General features: G+C 50.9%; 1 protein-coding gene across 1 annotated transcript in view; it reads left to right on the top strand.

The window, feature by feature from the left end:
• Positions 1-13,775, top strand: part of LOC140359125 (lactase/phlorizin hydrolase-like) — a gene marked incomplete at its 5' end in the record, with an annotated part of 103,329 nt that overhangs the window by 5,294 nt on the left and 84,260 nt on the right. The window contains 6 exons of the mRNA XM_072443993.1: positions 416-614; positions 7,503-7,705; positions 7,869-7,975; positions 10,217-10,348; positions 11,078-11,301; positions 11,408-11,641. Of these exons, the coding sequence (XP_072300094.1) occupies positions 416-614; positions 7,503-7,705; positions 7,869-7,975; positions 10,217-10,348; positions 11,078-11,301; positions 11,408-11,641 (1,099 nt within the window). The remainder of the gene's footprint in view (positions 1-415; positions 615-7,502; positions 7,706-7,868; positions 7,976-10,216; positions 10,349-11,077; positions 11,302-11,407; positions 11,642-13,775) is intronic.

Below are 13,775 nucleotides of genomic sequence, written 5' to 3'. Positions count from 1 at the left end.
AGTAGTAACAGTAGTAGTAGTAGTAGTAGTAGTAGCAGTAGTAGTAACAGTAGTAGAAGTAGTAGTAGTAGTAGTAGTAGTAGTAGCAGTAGTAGTAGTAGTAGTAGTAACAGTAGTAGTAGTAGTAGTAGTAGTAGTAACAGTAGTAGTAGTAGTAGTAGTAGTAGTAGTAGTAGTAGTAGTAGTAGTAGTAGTAACAGTAGTAGTAACAGTAGTAGTAGTAGTAGTAGTAGTAGTAGTAGCAGTAGTAGTAACAGTAGTAGTAGTAGTAGTAGTAGTAGTAGTAGTAGTAGTAGTAGTAGTAGTAGTAACAGTAGTAGTAGTAGTAGTAGTAGTAGTAGTAATAGTAGTAGTAGTAGTAGTAGTAACAGTAGTAGTAGTAGTAATAGTAGTAACAGTAGTGTTGTGGTTGCAGGTCACCCTGTACCACTGGGACCTTCCTCAGGGGCTGGAGAACATTGGCGGTTGGCAGAACGTCACTATAGTAGATTATTTCAGGGAGTACGCAAACCTGATGTTCACCCGCCTCGGGCCCAAAGTCAAGCGCTGGATCACCTTCAACGAGCCGTACATCGTGGCCAATCTGGGATACGGCTACGGAAACTTTGCCCCCGGTGAGCAAGTCCCCACATGACACACAAGCAAACACATGACACACACATGACACGCAAGCAAACACATGACACACACGTGACACACACATGACACACACATGACACACACGACACACATGACACACATGACACACACATGACATACACATGACACACACATGACACACACATGACACACATGACACACACATGACACACAAGCAAACACATGACACACACATGACACACAAGCAAACACATGACACACACATGACACACACATGACACACACATGACACACACGACACACATGACACACAAGCAAACACATGACACACACGTGACACACACATGACACACACATGACACACACGACACACATGACACACAAGCAAACACATGACACACACGTGACACACACATGACACACACATGACACACACGACACACACGACACACATGACACACACATGACATACACATGACACACACATGACACACACATGACACACATGACACACACATGACATACACATGACACACACATGACACACACATGACACACACATGACACACACATGACACACACACATGACACACAAATGACACATACATGACACATACATGACACACACATGACACACACACATGACACACTCATGACACACACATGACACACACATGACACACACCTGACACACATGACACACATGACACACACATGACACACACATGACACACACATGACACACACATGACACACACATGACACACACCTGACACACATGACACACACATGACACACACCTGACACACACATGACACACACATGACACACACATGACAAACACATGACACACATGACACACACATGACACACACATGACAAACACATGACACACATGACACACACATGACACACATGACACACATGACACACACATGACACACACACATAACACACATGACACACACATGACACACATGACATACACATGACACACACATGACACACACATGACACACACATGACACACACGTGACACACAAGCAAACACATGACACACACGTGACACACACATGACACACACATGACACACACGTGACATACACATGACACACACATGACACACACATGACACACATGACACACACATGACATACACATGACACACACATGACACACACACATGACACACAAATGACACATACATGACACATACATGACACACACATGACACACACATGACACACACATGACACACACATGACACACACATGACACACACATGACACACATGACACACACCTGACACACACATGACACACACACATGACACACAAATGACACACACCTGACACACATGACACACATGACACACATGACACACACATGACACACACATGACACACACATGACACACACATGACACACATGACACACACCTGACACACACATGACACACATGACACACACATGACACACACATGACACACACATGACACACACATGACACACATGACACACACATGACACACAAGCAAACACATGACACACACATGACACACACATGACACACAAGAGCGTCTCTGAACATGACTTTTGGGACTTATGTCGTCCACTTTTATTTGTCTTTAGGACTTTGTTTGGATTTGGACAATTTACAAAGAACAAACAAATAGTTGGTTTTCAATTTAAACTTATTTTTGTAACGCCCTAAATAACAACAGTAGTTGTTTCGGAGGGCGTCCCGTGTCCTAGACACATGTCCCAGCGTCCCGTGTCCTAGACACATGTCCCAGCGTCCCGTGTCCTACAAACATGTCCCAGCGTCCCGTGTCCTAGACACATGTCCCAGCGTCCCGTGTCCTAGACACATGTCCCAGCGTCCCGTGTCCTAGACACATGTCCCAGCGTCCCGTGTCCTACAAACATGTCCCAGCGTCCCGTGTCCTAGACACATGTCTCAGCGTCCCTGTGTCCTTAGACACATGTCCCAGCGTCCCGTGTCCTTAGACACATGTCCTAGCGTCCCGTGTCCTTAAACACATGTCCCAGCGTCCCCTGTCCTAGACACATGTCCCAGCGTCCCGTGTCCTAGACACATGTCCCAGCGTCCCTGTATCCTAGACACATGTCCCAGCGTCCCGTGTCCTAGACACATGTCCCAGCGTCCCGTGTCCTTAGACACATGTCCCAGCGTCCCCTGTCCTTAGACACATGTCCCAGCGTCCCGTGTCCTTAGACACATGTCCTAGCGTCCCGTGTCCTTAAACACATGTCCCAGCGTCCCCTGTCCTTAGACACATGTCCCAGCGTCCCCTGTCCTTAGACACATGTCCCAGCGTCCCGTGTCCTTAGACACATGTCCCAGCGTCCCCTGTCCTTAGACACATGTCCCAGCGTCCCGTGTCCTTAGACACATGTCCCAGCGTCCCGTGTCCTTAGACACATGTCTCAGGGTCCTCTGTCCTTAGACACATGTCCCAGCGTCCCCTGTCCTTAGACACATGTCCCAGCGTCCCGTGTCCTTAGACACATGTCCCAGCGTCCCCTGTCCTTAGACACATGTCCCAGCGTCCCCTGTCCTTAGACACATGTCCCAGCGTCCCCTGTCCTTAGACACATGTCCCAGCGTCCCCTGTCCTTAGACACATGTCCCAGCGTCCCGTGTCCTTAGACACATGTCCCAGCGTCCCCTGTCCTTAGACACATGTCCCAGCGTCCCCTGTCCTTAGACACATGTCCCAGCGTCCCGTGTCCTTAGACACATGTCTCAGGGTCCTCTGTCCTTAGCTCTTCCTTCTGCAGGAAAAAACGACTAAACGTCTTTAGGACAAAGTATAAACCTGGAGGAGTTCCACATGAAACAGAGACGTTTCTCTCACAGACGAGACAGAGACAGAGACAGTTTGGACGTTAAGAGACAGTTTGGACTGTGTTTGGTGAAAGGTTGAAAAGACTTGAAACTCAATGCACTGAACTTGACTTGGGCTTGACACCTTTAGTGTCGGCCAGAAGACGCCTTAAACAACTAGTGTGTGTAGTTTGAGTGTCCTTAGCTCCTCCTTCTGTCCTTAGCTCCTCCTCCACACAGATATAAGACAGTGACTCTTTGTCAGAGGAACTGAAGGAGCGACTTGTGGTAAAAGGCCTTTTTTCAGTTGAATCTCTGAACCACTTTTGTGGCTTTAGTCTCCTCAGTAGAAAACTCCAGATGTTACAGAGTCTTTTCCAACAATGGAACATTCCTGGACGAATGAGGGACAGGGGCAGGTTCATGGTGGACAGGGGCAGGTTCATGGTGGACAGGGGCAGGTTCATGGTGGACAGGGGCAGGTTCATGGTGGACAGGGCAGGTTCATGGTGGACAGGGGCAGGTTCGTGGTGGACAGGGGCAGGTTCATGGTGGACAGGGGCAGGTTCATGGTGGACAGGGGCAGGTTCGTGGTGGACAGGGGCAGGTTCATGGTGGACAGGGCAGGTTCATGGTGGACAGGGGCAGGTTCGTGGTGGACAGGGGCAGGTTCATGGTGGACAGGGGCAGGTTCATGGTGGACAGGGGCAGGTTCGTGGTGGACAGGGGCAGATTCGTGGTGGACAGGGCAGGTTCATGGTGGACAGGGGCAGGTTCGTGGTGGACAGGGGCAGGTTCGTGGTGGACAGGGGCAGGTTTGTGGTGGACAGGGGCAGGTTCATGGTGGACAGGGGCAGGTTCATGGTGGACAGGGGCAGGTTCGTGGTGGACAGGGGCAGGTTCATGGTTCATCGTGGACAGGGGCAGGTTCATGGTGGACAGGGGCAGGTTCATGGTGGACAGGGGCAGGTTCGTGGTGGACAGGGCAGGTTCATGGTGGACAGGGGCAGGTTCATGGTGGACAGGGCAGGTTCATGGTGGACAGGGGCAGGTTCATGGTGGACAGGGCAGGTTCGTGGTGGACAGGGCAGGTTCGTGGTGGACAGGGGCAGGTTCATGGTGGACAGGGGCAGGTTCATGGTGGACAGGGGCAGGTTCATGGTGGACAGGGGCAGGTTCATGGTGGACAGGGGCAGTTTTGTGGTGGACAGGGCAGGTTCATGGTGGACAGGGCAGGTTCGTGGTGGACAGGGGCAGGTTCATGGTGGACAGGGGCAGGTTCATGGTGGACAGGGGCAGGTTCATGGTGGACAGGGGCAGGTTCATGGTGGACAGGGCAGGTTCGTGGTGGACAGGGGCAGGTTCATGGTGGACAGGGCAGGTTCATGGTGGACAGGGCAGGTTCGTGGTGGACAGGGCAGGTTCATGGTGGACAGGGGCAGGTTCATGGTGGACAGGGCAGGTTCATGGTGGACAGGGGCAGGTTCATGGTGGACAGGGGCAGGTTCATGGTGGACAGGGCAGGTTCATGGTGGACAGGGCAGGTTCATGGTGGACAGGGCAGGTTCATGGTGGACAGGGCAGGTTCGTGGTGGACAGGGGCAGGTTCATGGTGGACAGGGCAGGTTCATGGTGGACAGGGGCAGGTTCGTGGTGGACAGGGGCAGGTTCATGGTGGACAGGGGCAGGTTCGTGGTGGACAGGGGCAGGTTCATGGTGGACAGGGGCAGGTTCGTGGTGGACAGGGGCAGGTTCGTGGTGGACAGGGCAGGTTCATGGTGGACAGGGGCAGGTTCATGGTGGACAGGGCAGGTTCATGGTGGACAGGGGCAGGTTCATGGTGGACAGGGCAGGTTCATGGTGGACAGGGGCAGGTTCGTGGTGGACAGGGGCAGGTTCATGGTGGACAGGGCACAGGGGCAGGTTCATGGTGGACAGGGCAGGTTCATGGTGGACAGGGGCAGGTTCGTGGTGGACAGGGCAGGTTCATGGTGGACAGGGGCAGGTTCGTGGTGGACAGGGGCAGGTTCGTGGTGGACAGGGGCAGGTTTGTGGTGGACAGGGGCAGGTTCATGGTGGACAGGGGCAGGTTCATGGTGGACAGGGGCAGGTTCATGGTGGACAGGGGCAGGTTTGTGGTGGACAGGGGCAGGTTCATGGTGGACAGGGGCAGGTTCATGGTGGACAGGGGCAGGTTCATGGTGGACAGGGGCAGGTTCATGGTGGACAGGGGCAGGTTCGTGGTGGACAGGGGCAGGTTCATGGTGGACAGGGGCAGGTTCATGGTGGACAGGGGCAGGTTCATGGTGGACAGGGCAGGTTCATGGTGGACAGGGCACAGTGGCAGGTTCATGGTGGACAGGGCAGGTTCGTGGTGGACAGGGCACAGGGGCAGGTTCGTGGTGGACAGGGCAGGTTCGTGGTGGACAGGGGCAGGTTCATGGTGGACAGGGGCAGGTTTGTGGTGGACAGGGGCAGGTTCGTGGTGGACAGGGGCAGGTTCATGGTGGACAGGGGCAGGTTCGTGGTGGACAGGGGCAGGTTCATGGTGGACAGGGCAGGTTCGTGGTGGACAGGGCAGGTTCATGGTGGACAGGGGCAGGTTCATGGTGGACAGGGGCAGGTTCGTGGTGGACAGGGGCAGGTTCGTGGTGGACAGGGGCAGGTTCGTGGTGGACAGGGGCAGGTTCATGGTTCATCGTGGACAGGGCAGGTTCATGGTGGACAGGGGCAGGTTTGTGGTGGACAGGGGCAGGTTCGTGGTGGACAGGGGCAGGTTCATGGTGGACAGGGGCAGGTTCATGGTGGACAGGGGCAGGTTCATGGTGGACAGGGGCAGGTTCGTGGTGGACAGGGGCAGGTTCATGGTGGACAGGGGCAGGTTCATGGTGGACAGGGGCAGGTTCATGGTGGACAGGGCAGGTTCATGGTGGACAGGGCACAGTGGCAGGTTCATGGTGGACAGGGCAGGTTCGTGGTGGACAGGGGCAGGTTCATGGTTCATCGTGGACAGGGCAGGTTCATGGTGGACAGGGGCAGGTTTGTGGTGGACAGGGGCAGGTTCGTGGTGGACAGGGGCAGGTTCATGGTGGACAGGGGCAGGTTCGTGGTGGACAGGGGCAGGTTCATGGTGGACAGGGGCAGGTTCATGGTGGACAGGGCAGGTTCGTGGTGGACAGGGCAGGTTCATGGTGGACAGGGGCAGGTTCATGGTGGACAGGGCAGGTTCGTGGTGGACAGGGGCAGGTTCATGGTGGACAGGGCAGGTTCGTGGTGGACAGGGGCAGGTTCATGGTGGACAGGGGCAGGTTCATGGTGGACAGGGGCAGGTTCATGGTGGACAGGGGCAGGTTCATGGTGGACAGGGGCAGGTTCATGGTGGACAGGGGCAGGTTCGTGGTGGACAGGGGCAGGTTCATGGTGGACAGGGCAGGTTCGTGGTGGACAGGGGCAGGTTCATGGTGGACAGGGGCAGGTTCATGGTGGACAGGGGCAGGTTCATGGTGGACAGGGGCAGGTTCATGGTGGACAGGGGCAGGTTCATGGTGGACAGGGGCAGGTTCGTGGTGGACAGGGGCAGGTTCATGGTGGACAGGGGCAGGTTCATGGTGGACAGGGGCAGGTTCATGGTGGACAGGGCAGGTTCATGGTGGACAGGGCAGGTTCGTGGTGGACAGGGCAGGTTCATGGTGGACAGGGGCAGGTTCATGGTGGACAGGGCAGGTTCGTGGTGGACAGGGGCAGGTTCATGGTGGACAGGGCAGGTTCATGGTGGACAGGGGCAGGTTCATGGTGGACAGGGGCAGGTTCATGGTGGACAGGGGCAGGTTCATGGTGGACAGGGGCAGGTTCATGGTGGACAGGGGCAGGTTCGTGGTGGACAGGGGCAGGTTCATGGTGGACAGGGGCAGGTTCGTGGTGGACAGGGCAGGTTCATGGTGGACAGGGGCAGGTTCATGGTGGACAGGGGCAGGTTCATGGTGGACAGGGGCAGGTTCGTGGTGGACAGGGCAGGTTCGTGGTGGATCTTAACTGCTCTTGGTCCTGGCAGGTGTCAGCTCGGACCCCGGCAGGGTGCCGTACCTGGCGGCTCATCACCTGATCAAAGCTCACGCCGAGGCCTGGCACCTGTACAACGACAGGTTCAGAGCGTCTCAGCAGGGACAGATCTCCATCACGCTGAACGCTGACTGGGCCGAACCACGGAACCCGCACAAGCAAGAGGACATCGACGCCACCAGCAGATACATAGAGGTACTGCAGCCTCCTCCTGCCCCTGTCAGAGGAGGTACTGCAGCCTCCTCCTGCCCCTGTCAGAGGAGGTACTGCAGCCTCCTCCTGCCCCTGTCAGAGGAGGCCCAGAGCTCCTTAATGACCCAAGTGAAAGTCCTGTTTTCTAAATGTTCTTGTGCCTCAGTTCTTCCTGGGATGGTTCGCTCATCCCATTTTCATCGGAGACTACAGCGACATCATGAAGGACACCATCAGGAACCGAAGTCTGGCAGGAGGTTTACTCCAGTCTAGGTGAGTTACACCTGGTTTAGACCTGGTTTAGTCCTGGTTTAGTCCTGGTTTAGTCCTGGTTTAGACCTGGTTTAGACCTGCTTTAGTCCTGGTTTAGACCTGGTTTAGACCTGGTTTAGTCCTGGTTTAGACCTGGTTTAGTCCTGGTTTAGACCTGGTTTAGACCTGGTTTAGTCCTGGTTTAGACCTGGTTTAGACCTGGTTTAGACCTGGTTTAGTCCTGGTTTAGACCTGGTTTAGACCTGGTTTAGTCCTGGTTTAGACCTGGTTTAGACCTGGTTTAGTCCTGGTTTAGTCCTGGTTTAGACCTGGTTTAGACCTGGTTTAGACCTGGTTTAGTCCTGGTTTAGTCCTGGTTTAGACCTGGTTTAGACCTGCTTTAGTCCTGGTTTAGACCTGGTTTAGACCTGGTTTAGTCCTGGTTTAGACCTGGTTTAGACCTGGTTTAGACCTGGTTTAGTCCTGGTTTAGACCTGGTTTAGTCCTGGTTTAGTCCTGGTTTAGACCTGGTTTAGTCCTGGTTTAGTCCTGGTTTAGACCTGGTTTAGTCCTGGTTTAGTCCTGGTTTAGACCTGGTTTAGACCTGGTTTAGACCTGGTTTAGACCTGGTTTAGACCCCGATAACAAAGCTCCTAAAATGATCAAATAAATGCAGAAAATGTCTGAATGGAGGTGAAAACTTAAGAAATTACCACAATATGGATTAATACCACAAGCAGTTTTACATATAAGTTATACAAATACAAATACAAAAAACACAAGAATCACATCTTTGGCGTTGAATAATGCCAAAGATGTGATTTTAATCATGTGAGCGATAACGTGGCTTCAGACGATGGTTCTTCTTTGTGTGTCTCACATGGTTCTTCTTTGTGTGTCTCACATGGTTCTTCTTTGTGTGTCTCACATGGTTCTTCTTTGTGTGTCTCACATGGTTCTTCTTTGTGTGTCTCACATGGTTCTTCTTTGTGTGTCTCACATGGTTCTTCTTTGTGTGTCTCACATGGTTCTTCTTTGTGTGTCTCACATGGTTCTTCTTTGTGTGTCTCACATGGTTCTTCTTTGTGTGTCTCACATGGTTCTTCTTTGTGTGTCTCACATGGTTCTTCTTTGTGTGTCTCACATGGTTCTTCTTTGTGTGTCTCACATGGTTCTTCTTTGTGTGTCTCACATGGTTCTTCTTTGTGTGTCTCACATGGTTCTTCTTTGTGTGTCTCACATGGTTCTTCTTTGTGTGTCTCACATGGTTCTTCTTTGTGTGTCTCACATGGTTCTTCTTTGTGTGTCTCACATGGTTCTTCTTTGTGTGTCTCACATGGTTCTTCTTTGTGTGTATCACATGGTTCTTCTTTGTGTGTCTCACATGGTTCTTCTTTGTGTGTATCACATGGTTCTTCTTTGTGTGTCTCACATGGTTCTTCTTTGTGTGTCTCACATGGTTCTTCTTTGTGTGTCTCACATGGTTCTTCTTTGTGTGTCTCACATGGTTCTTCTTTGTGTGTCTCACATGGTTCTTCTTTGTGTGTCTCACATGGTTCTTCTTTGTGTGTCTCACATGGTTCTTCTTTGTGTGTCTCACATGGTTCTTCTTTGTGTGTCTCACATGGTTCTTCTTTGTGTGTATCACATGGTTCTTCTTTGTGTGTCTCACATGGTTCTTCTTTGTGTGTCTCACATGGTTCTTCTTTGTGTGTCTCACATGGTTCTTCTTTGTGTGTCTCACATGGTTCTTCTTTGTGTGTCTCACATGGTTCTTCTTTGTGTGTCTCACATGGTTCTTCTTTGTGTGTCTCACATGGTTCTTCTTTGTGTGTCTCACATGGTTCTTCTTTGTGTGTCTCACATGGTTCTTCTTTGTGTGTCTCACATGGTTCTTCTTTGTGTGTCTCACATGGTTCTTCTTTGTGTGTCTCACATGGTTCTTCTTTGTGTGTCTCACATGGTTCTTCTTTGTGTGTATCACATGGTTCTTCTTTGTGTGTCTCACATGGTTCTTCTTTGTGTGTATCACATGGTTCTTCTTTGTGTGTCTCACATGGTTCTTCTTTGTGTGTCTCACATGGTTCTTCTTTGTGTGTCTCACATGGTTCTTCTTTGTGTGTCTCACATGGTTCTTCTTTGTGTGTCTCACATGGTTCTTCTTTGTGTGTCTCACATGGTTCTTCTTTGTGTGTCTCACATGGTTCTTCTTTGTGTGTCTCACATGGTTCTTCTTTGTGTGTCTCACATGGTTCTTGTCAGACTGCCAGAGTTCACCCCGGCCGAGGTTCAGAGGATCAGAGGAACTCACGATTACTTTGGTCTGAACCACTACACCACCAAACTCATCTTTCCCATCGACTACGGTGTGCAGCAGAACTACGACGCCGACAGGTCTGAAGACACACTCGTGACAAAAGAGCAGAGACAACACTTGGGTCATGTTGTGGGTTCAGGTTCACTGTGTCAGCTAACGCAGCCCAGGTGTTTGATGGTTTTGTGCGTTTATAGTGGATTATTGTTTGGGAGGCGAGGACAGGCCAGGCGCCAGTTTCAAGAGGATAGATTATACTCTTCAGTGTCGTTATTGAACACATCGGACCACGCCCCTGTGGACCCGGGCCTGGGCGAGGGCCGGTGGTCCTGTAGATGTCTTGTAGATAGGCTTTTAGAGACTCTTGGGACCACCAGAAGGCTCTACCTCCTACTGTGCTTTTAGAGACTCTTGGGACCACCAGAAGGCTCTACCTCCTACTGTGCTTTTAGAGACTCTTGGGACCACCAGAAGGCTCTACCTCCTACAGTACTTTTAGAGACTCTTGGGACCACCAGAAGGTCAGCATGTTGAGAGTGAAGAGCTCTGATTGGATGAGATGGTTCTAGAGCATCTTTGAGGTGGGAGGGGCCATGTCATTTATGGCTTTGTAAATCAGGAGGAGGAGTTTAAATGTGATTCTAAACTGGACAGGAGCCAGTGAAGAGACTCCAGCACCGGTGTAATGTGCTCTCTTCTTTTAGTTCCTCTTGTAATCTTGCTGCTGCATTTTGAACCAGTTAAAGCTTTTTATGGAGCTTTTAGGACCTGCTGTGAGCAGGAGTGTTGACAGTGGATTGGTGTTTCAGGGGCGTCGGGGCGGTGGACGACTGGAGCTGGCTGGACTCGGGCTCCTCCTGGCTCAAAGTGACCCCGTTCGGGATCCGGAGACTTCTGAAATATATTAAAGAACAATACGGAAACCCTCAGATCCTCATCACCGAGAACGGAGTGAGCGAGAAAGGCATCGTGGACCTGAACGACTCTGTGCGCCAACACTACTACACCAACTACATCAACGAAGTACTCAAAGGTAACACTGATACTACCACTAATACCATGACTACTGCTATAACTACTACTTCTACTACTGCGCGAGTACATCAGGGAAGTCAAATGACTCATGTGACTTCCTGCAGCGCGGCTCTGGGACGGCGCCGACGTGCGAGGCTACACCGCCTGGTCGCTCATGGATAACTTCGAGTGGGCCGAGGGCTACGGGGAGCGCTTCGGTCTGTACTTCGTGAACCGGTCGGACCCCGGACTAAAGCGCACCCCGAAAGTCTCAGTCCAGACCTACTCCAAGATCGTCCGGTGCAACGGCTTTCCTGACCCCAACTCTGGACACCCGTGTCTGCAGCCCCAAGGTACAAGTCCTGCTCTAGTCCTGGTTTAGTCCTGGTTTAGTCCTGGTTTAGTCCTGATTTAGTCCTGGTTTAGACCTGGTTTAGACCTGGTTTAGTCCTGGTTTAGTCCTGGTTTAGACCTGGTTTAGACCTGGTTTAGTCCTGGTTTAGTCCTGGTTTAGACCTGGTTTAGTCCTGGTTTAGTCCTGGTTTAGTCCTGGTTTAGACCTGGTTTAGTCCTGGTTTAGTCCTGGTTTAGTCCTGGTTTAGTCCTGGTTTAGACCTGGTTTAGTCCTGGTTTAGACCTGGTTTAGTTCTGGTTTAGACCTGGTTTAGTCCTGGTTTAGACCTGGTTTAGACCTGGTTTAGTCCTGGTTTAGTCCTGGTTTAGTCCTGGTTTAGTCCTGGTTTAGACCTGGTTTAGTCCTGGTTTAGTCCTGGTTTAGTCCTGGTTTAGTTCTGGTTTAGACCTGGTTTAGTCCTGGTTTAGTCCTGGTTTAGTCCTGGTTTAGTCCTGGTTTAGACCTGGTTTAGTCCTGGTTTAGTCCTGGTTTAGTCCTGGTTTAGACCTGGTTTAGTCCTGGTTTAGTCCTGGTTTAGTCCTGGTTTAGTCCTGGTTTAGTCCTGGTTTAGTCCTGGTTTAGACCTGGTTTAGTCCTGGTTTAGTCCTGGTTTAGACCTGGTTTAGTCCTGGTTTAGTCCTGGTTTAGTCCTGGTTTAGACCTGGTTTAGTCCTGGTTTAGTCCTGGTTTAGTCCTGGTTTAGACCTGGTTTAGTAGTGGTTTAGTCCTGGTTTAGTCCTGGTTTAGTCCTGGTTTAGTCCTGGTTTAGACCTGGTTTAGTCCTGGTTTAGTCCTGGTTTAGTCCTGGTTTAGTTCTGGTTTAGACCTGGTTTAGTCCTGGTTTAGTCCTGGTTTAGTCCTGGTTTAGTCCTGGTTTAGACCTGGTTTAGTCCTGGTTTAGTCCTGGTTTAGTCCTGGTTTAGACCTGGTTTAGTCCTGGTTTAGTCCTGGTTTAGTCCTGGTTTAGACCTGGTTTAGTCCTGGTTTAGTCCTGGTTTAGACCTGGTTTAGTAGTGGTTTAGTCCTGGTTTAGTCCTGGTTTAGACCTGGTTTAGTCCTGGTTTAGTCCTGGTTTAGTCCTGGTTTAGTTCTGGTTTAGACCTGGTTTAGTCCTGGTTTAGTCCTGGTTTGGTCCTGGTTTAGTCCTGGTTTAGACCTGGTTTAGTAGTGGTTTAGTCCTGGTTTAGACCTGGTTTAGTCCTGGTTTAGTCCTGGTTTAGTCCTGGTTTAGTAGTGGTTTAGTCCTGGTTTAGTCCTGGTTTAGTCCTGGTTTAGACCTGGTTTAGTCCTGGTTTAGTCCTGGTTTAGTCCTGGTTTAGACCTGGTTTAGTCCTGGTTTAGTCCTGGTTTAGTCCTGGTTTAGTCCTGGTTTAGACCTGGTTTAGTAGTGGTTTAGTCCTGGTTTAGACCTGGTTTAGTCCTGGTTTAGTCCTGGTTTAGTCCTGGTTTAGACCTGGTTTAGTAGTGGTTTAGTCCTGGTTTAGACCTGGTTTAGTCCTGGTTTAGACCTGGTTTAGTAGTGGTTTAGTCCTGGTTTAGATCTGGTTTAGTCCTGGTTTAGACCTGGTTTAGTCCTGGTTTAGACCTGGTTTAGTAGTGGTTTAGTCCTGGTTTAGACCTGGTTTAGTCCTGGTTTAGACCTGGTTTAGTAGTGGTTTAGTCCTGGTTTAGATCTGGTTTAGTCCTGGTTTAGTCCTGGTTTAGACCTGGTTTAGTCCTGGTTTAGTAGTGGTTTAGTCCTGGTTTAGTCCTGGTTTAGTCCTGGTTTAGACCTGGTTTAGTAGTGGTTTAGTCCTGGTTTAGTCCTGGTTTAGTCCTGGTTTAGTCCTGGTTTAGACCTGGTTTAGTAGTGGTTTAGTCCTGGTTTAGACCTGGTTTAGTCCTGGTTTAGTCCTGGTTTAGACCTGGTTTAGTCCTGGTTTAGTCCTGGTTTAGTCCTGGTTTAGTAGTGGTTTAGTCCTGGTTTAGTCCTGGTTTAGTCCTGGTTTAGACCTGGTTTAGTAGTGGTTTAGTCCTGGTTTAGACCTGGTTTAGTCCTGGTTTAGACCTGGTTTAGTCCTGGTTTAGACCTGGTTTAGTCCTGGTTTAGACCTGGTTTA

The sequence above is a fragment of the Eucyclogobius newberryi genome, unplaced genomic scaffold, assembly GCF_026437365.1.
Source record: "Eucyclogobius newberryi isolate DKJ021-1_F unplaced genomic scaffold, fEucNew1.0.hap1 SCAF_14, whole genome shotgun sequence".
Lineage (NCBI taxonomy): Eukaryota > Metazoa > Chordata > Actinopteri > Gobiiformes > Gobiidae > Eucyclogobius > Eucyclogobius newberryi.
Note: the sequence above shows the minus strand (reverse complement) of the source record. Positions and strands in the feature narration are given on the sequence as shown.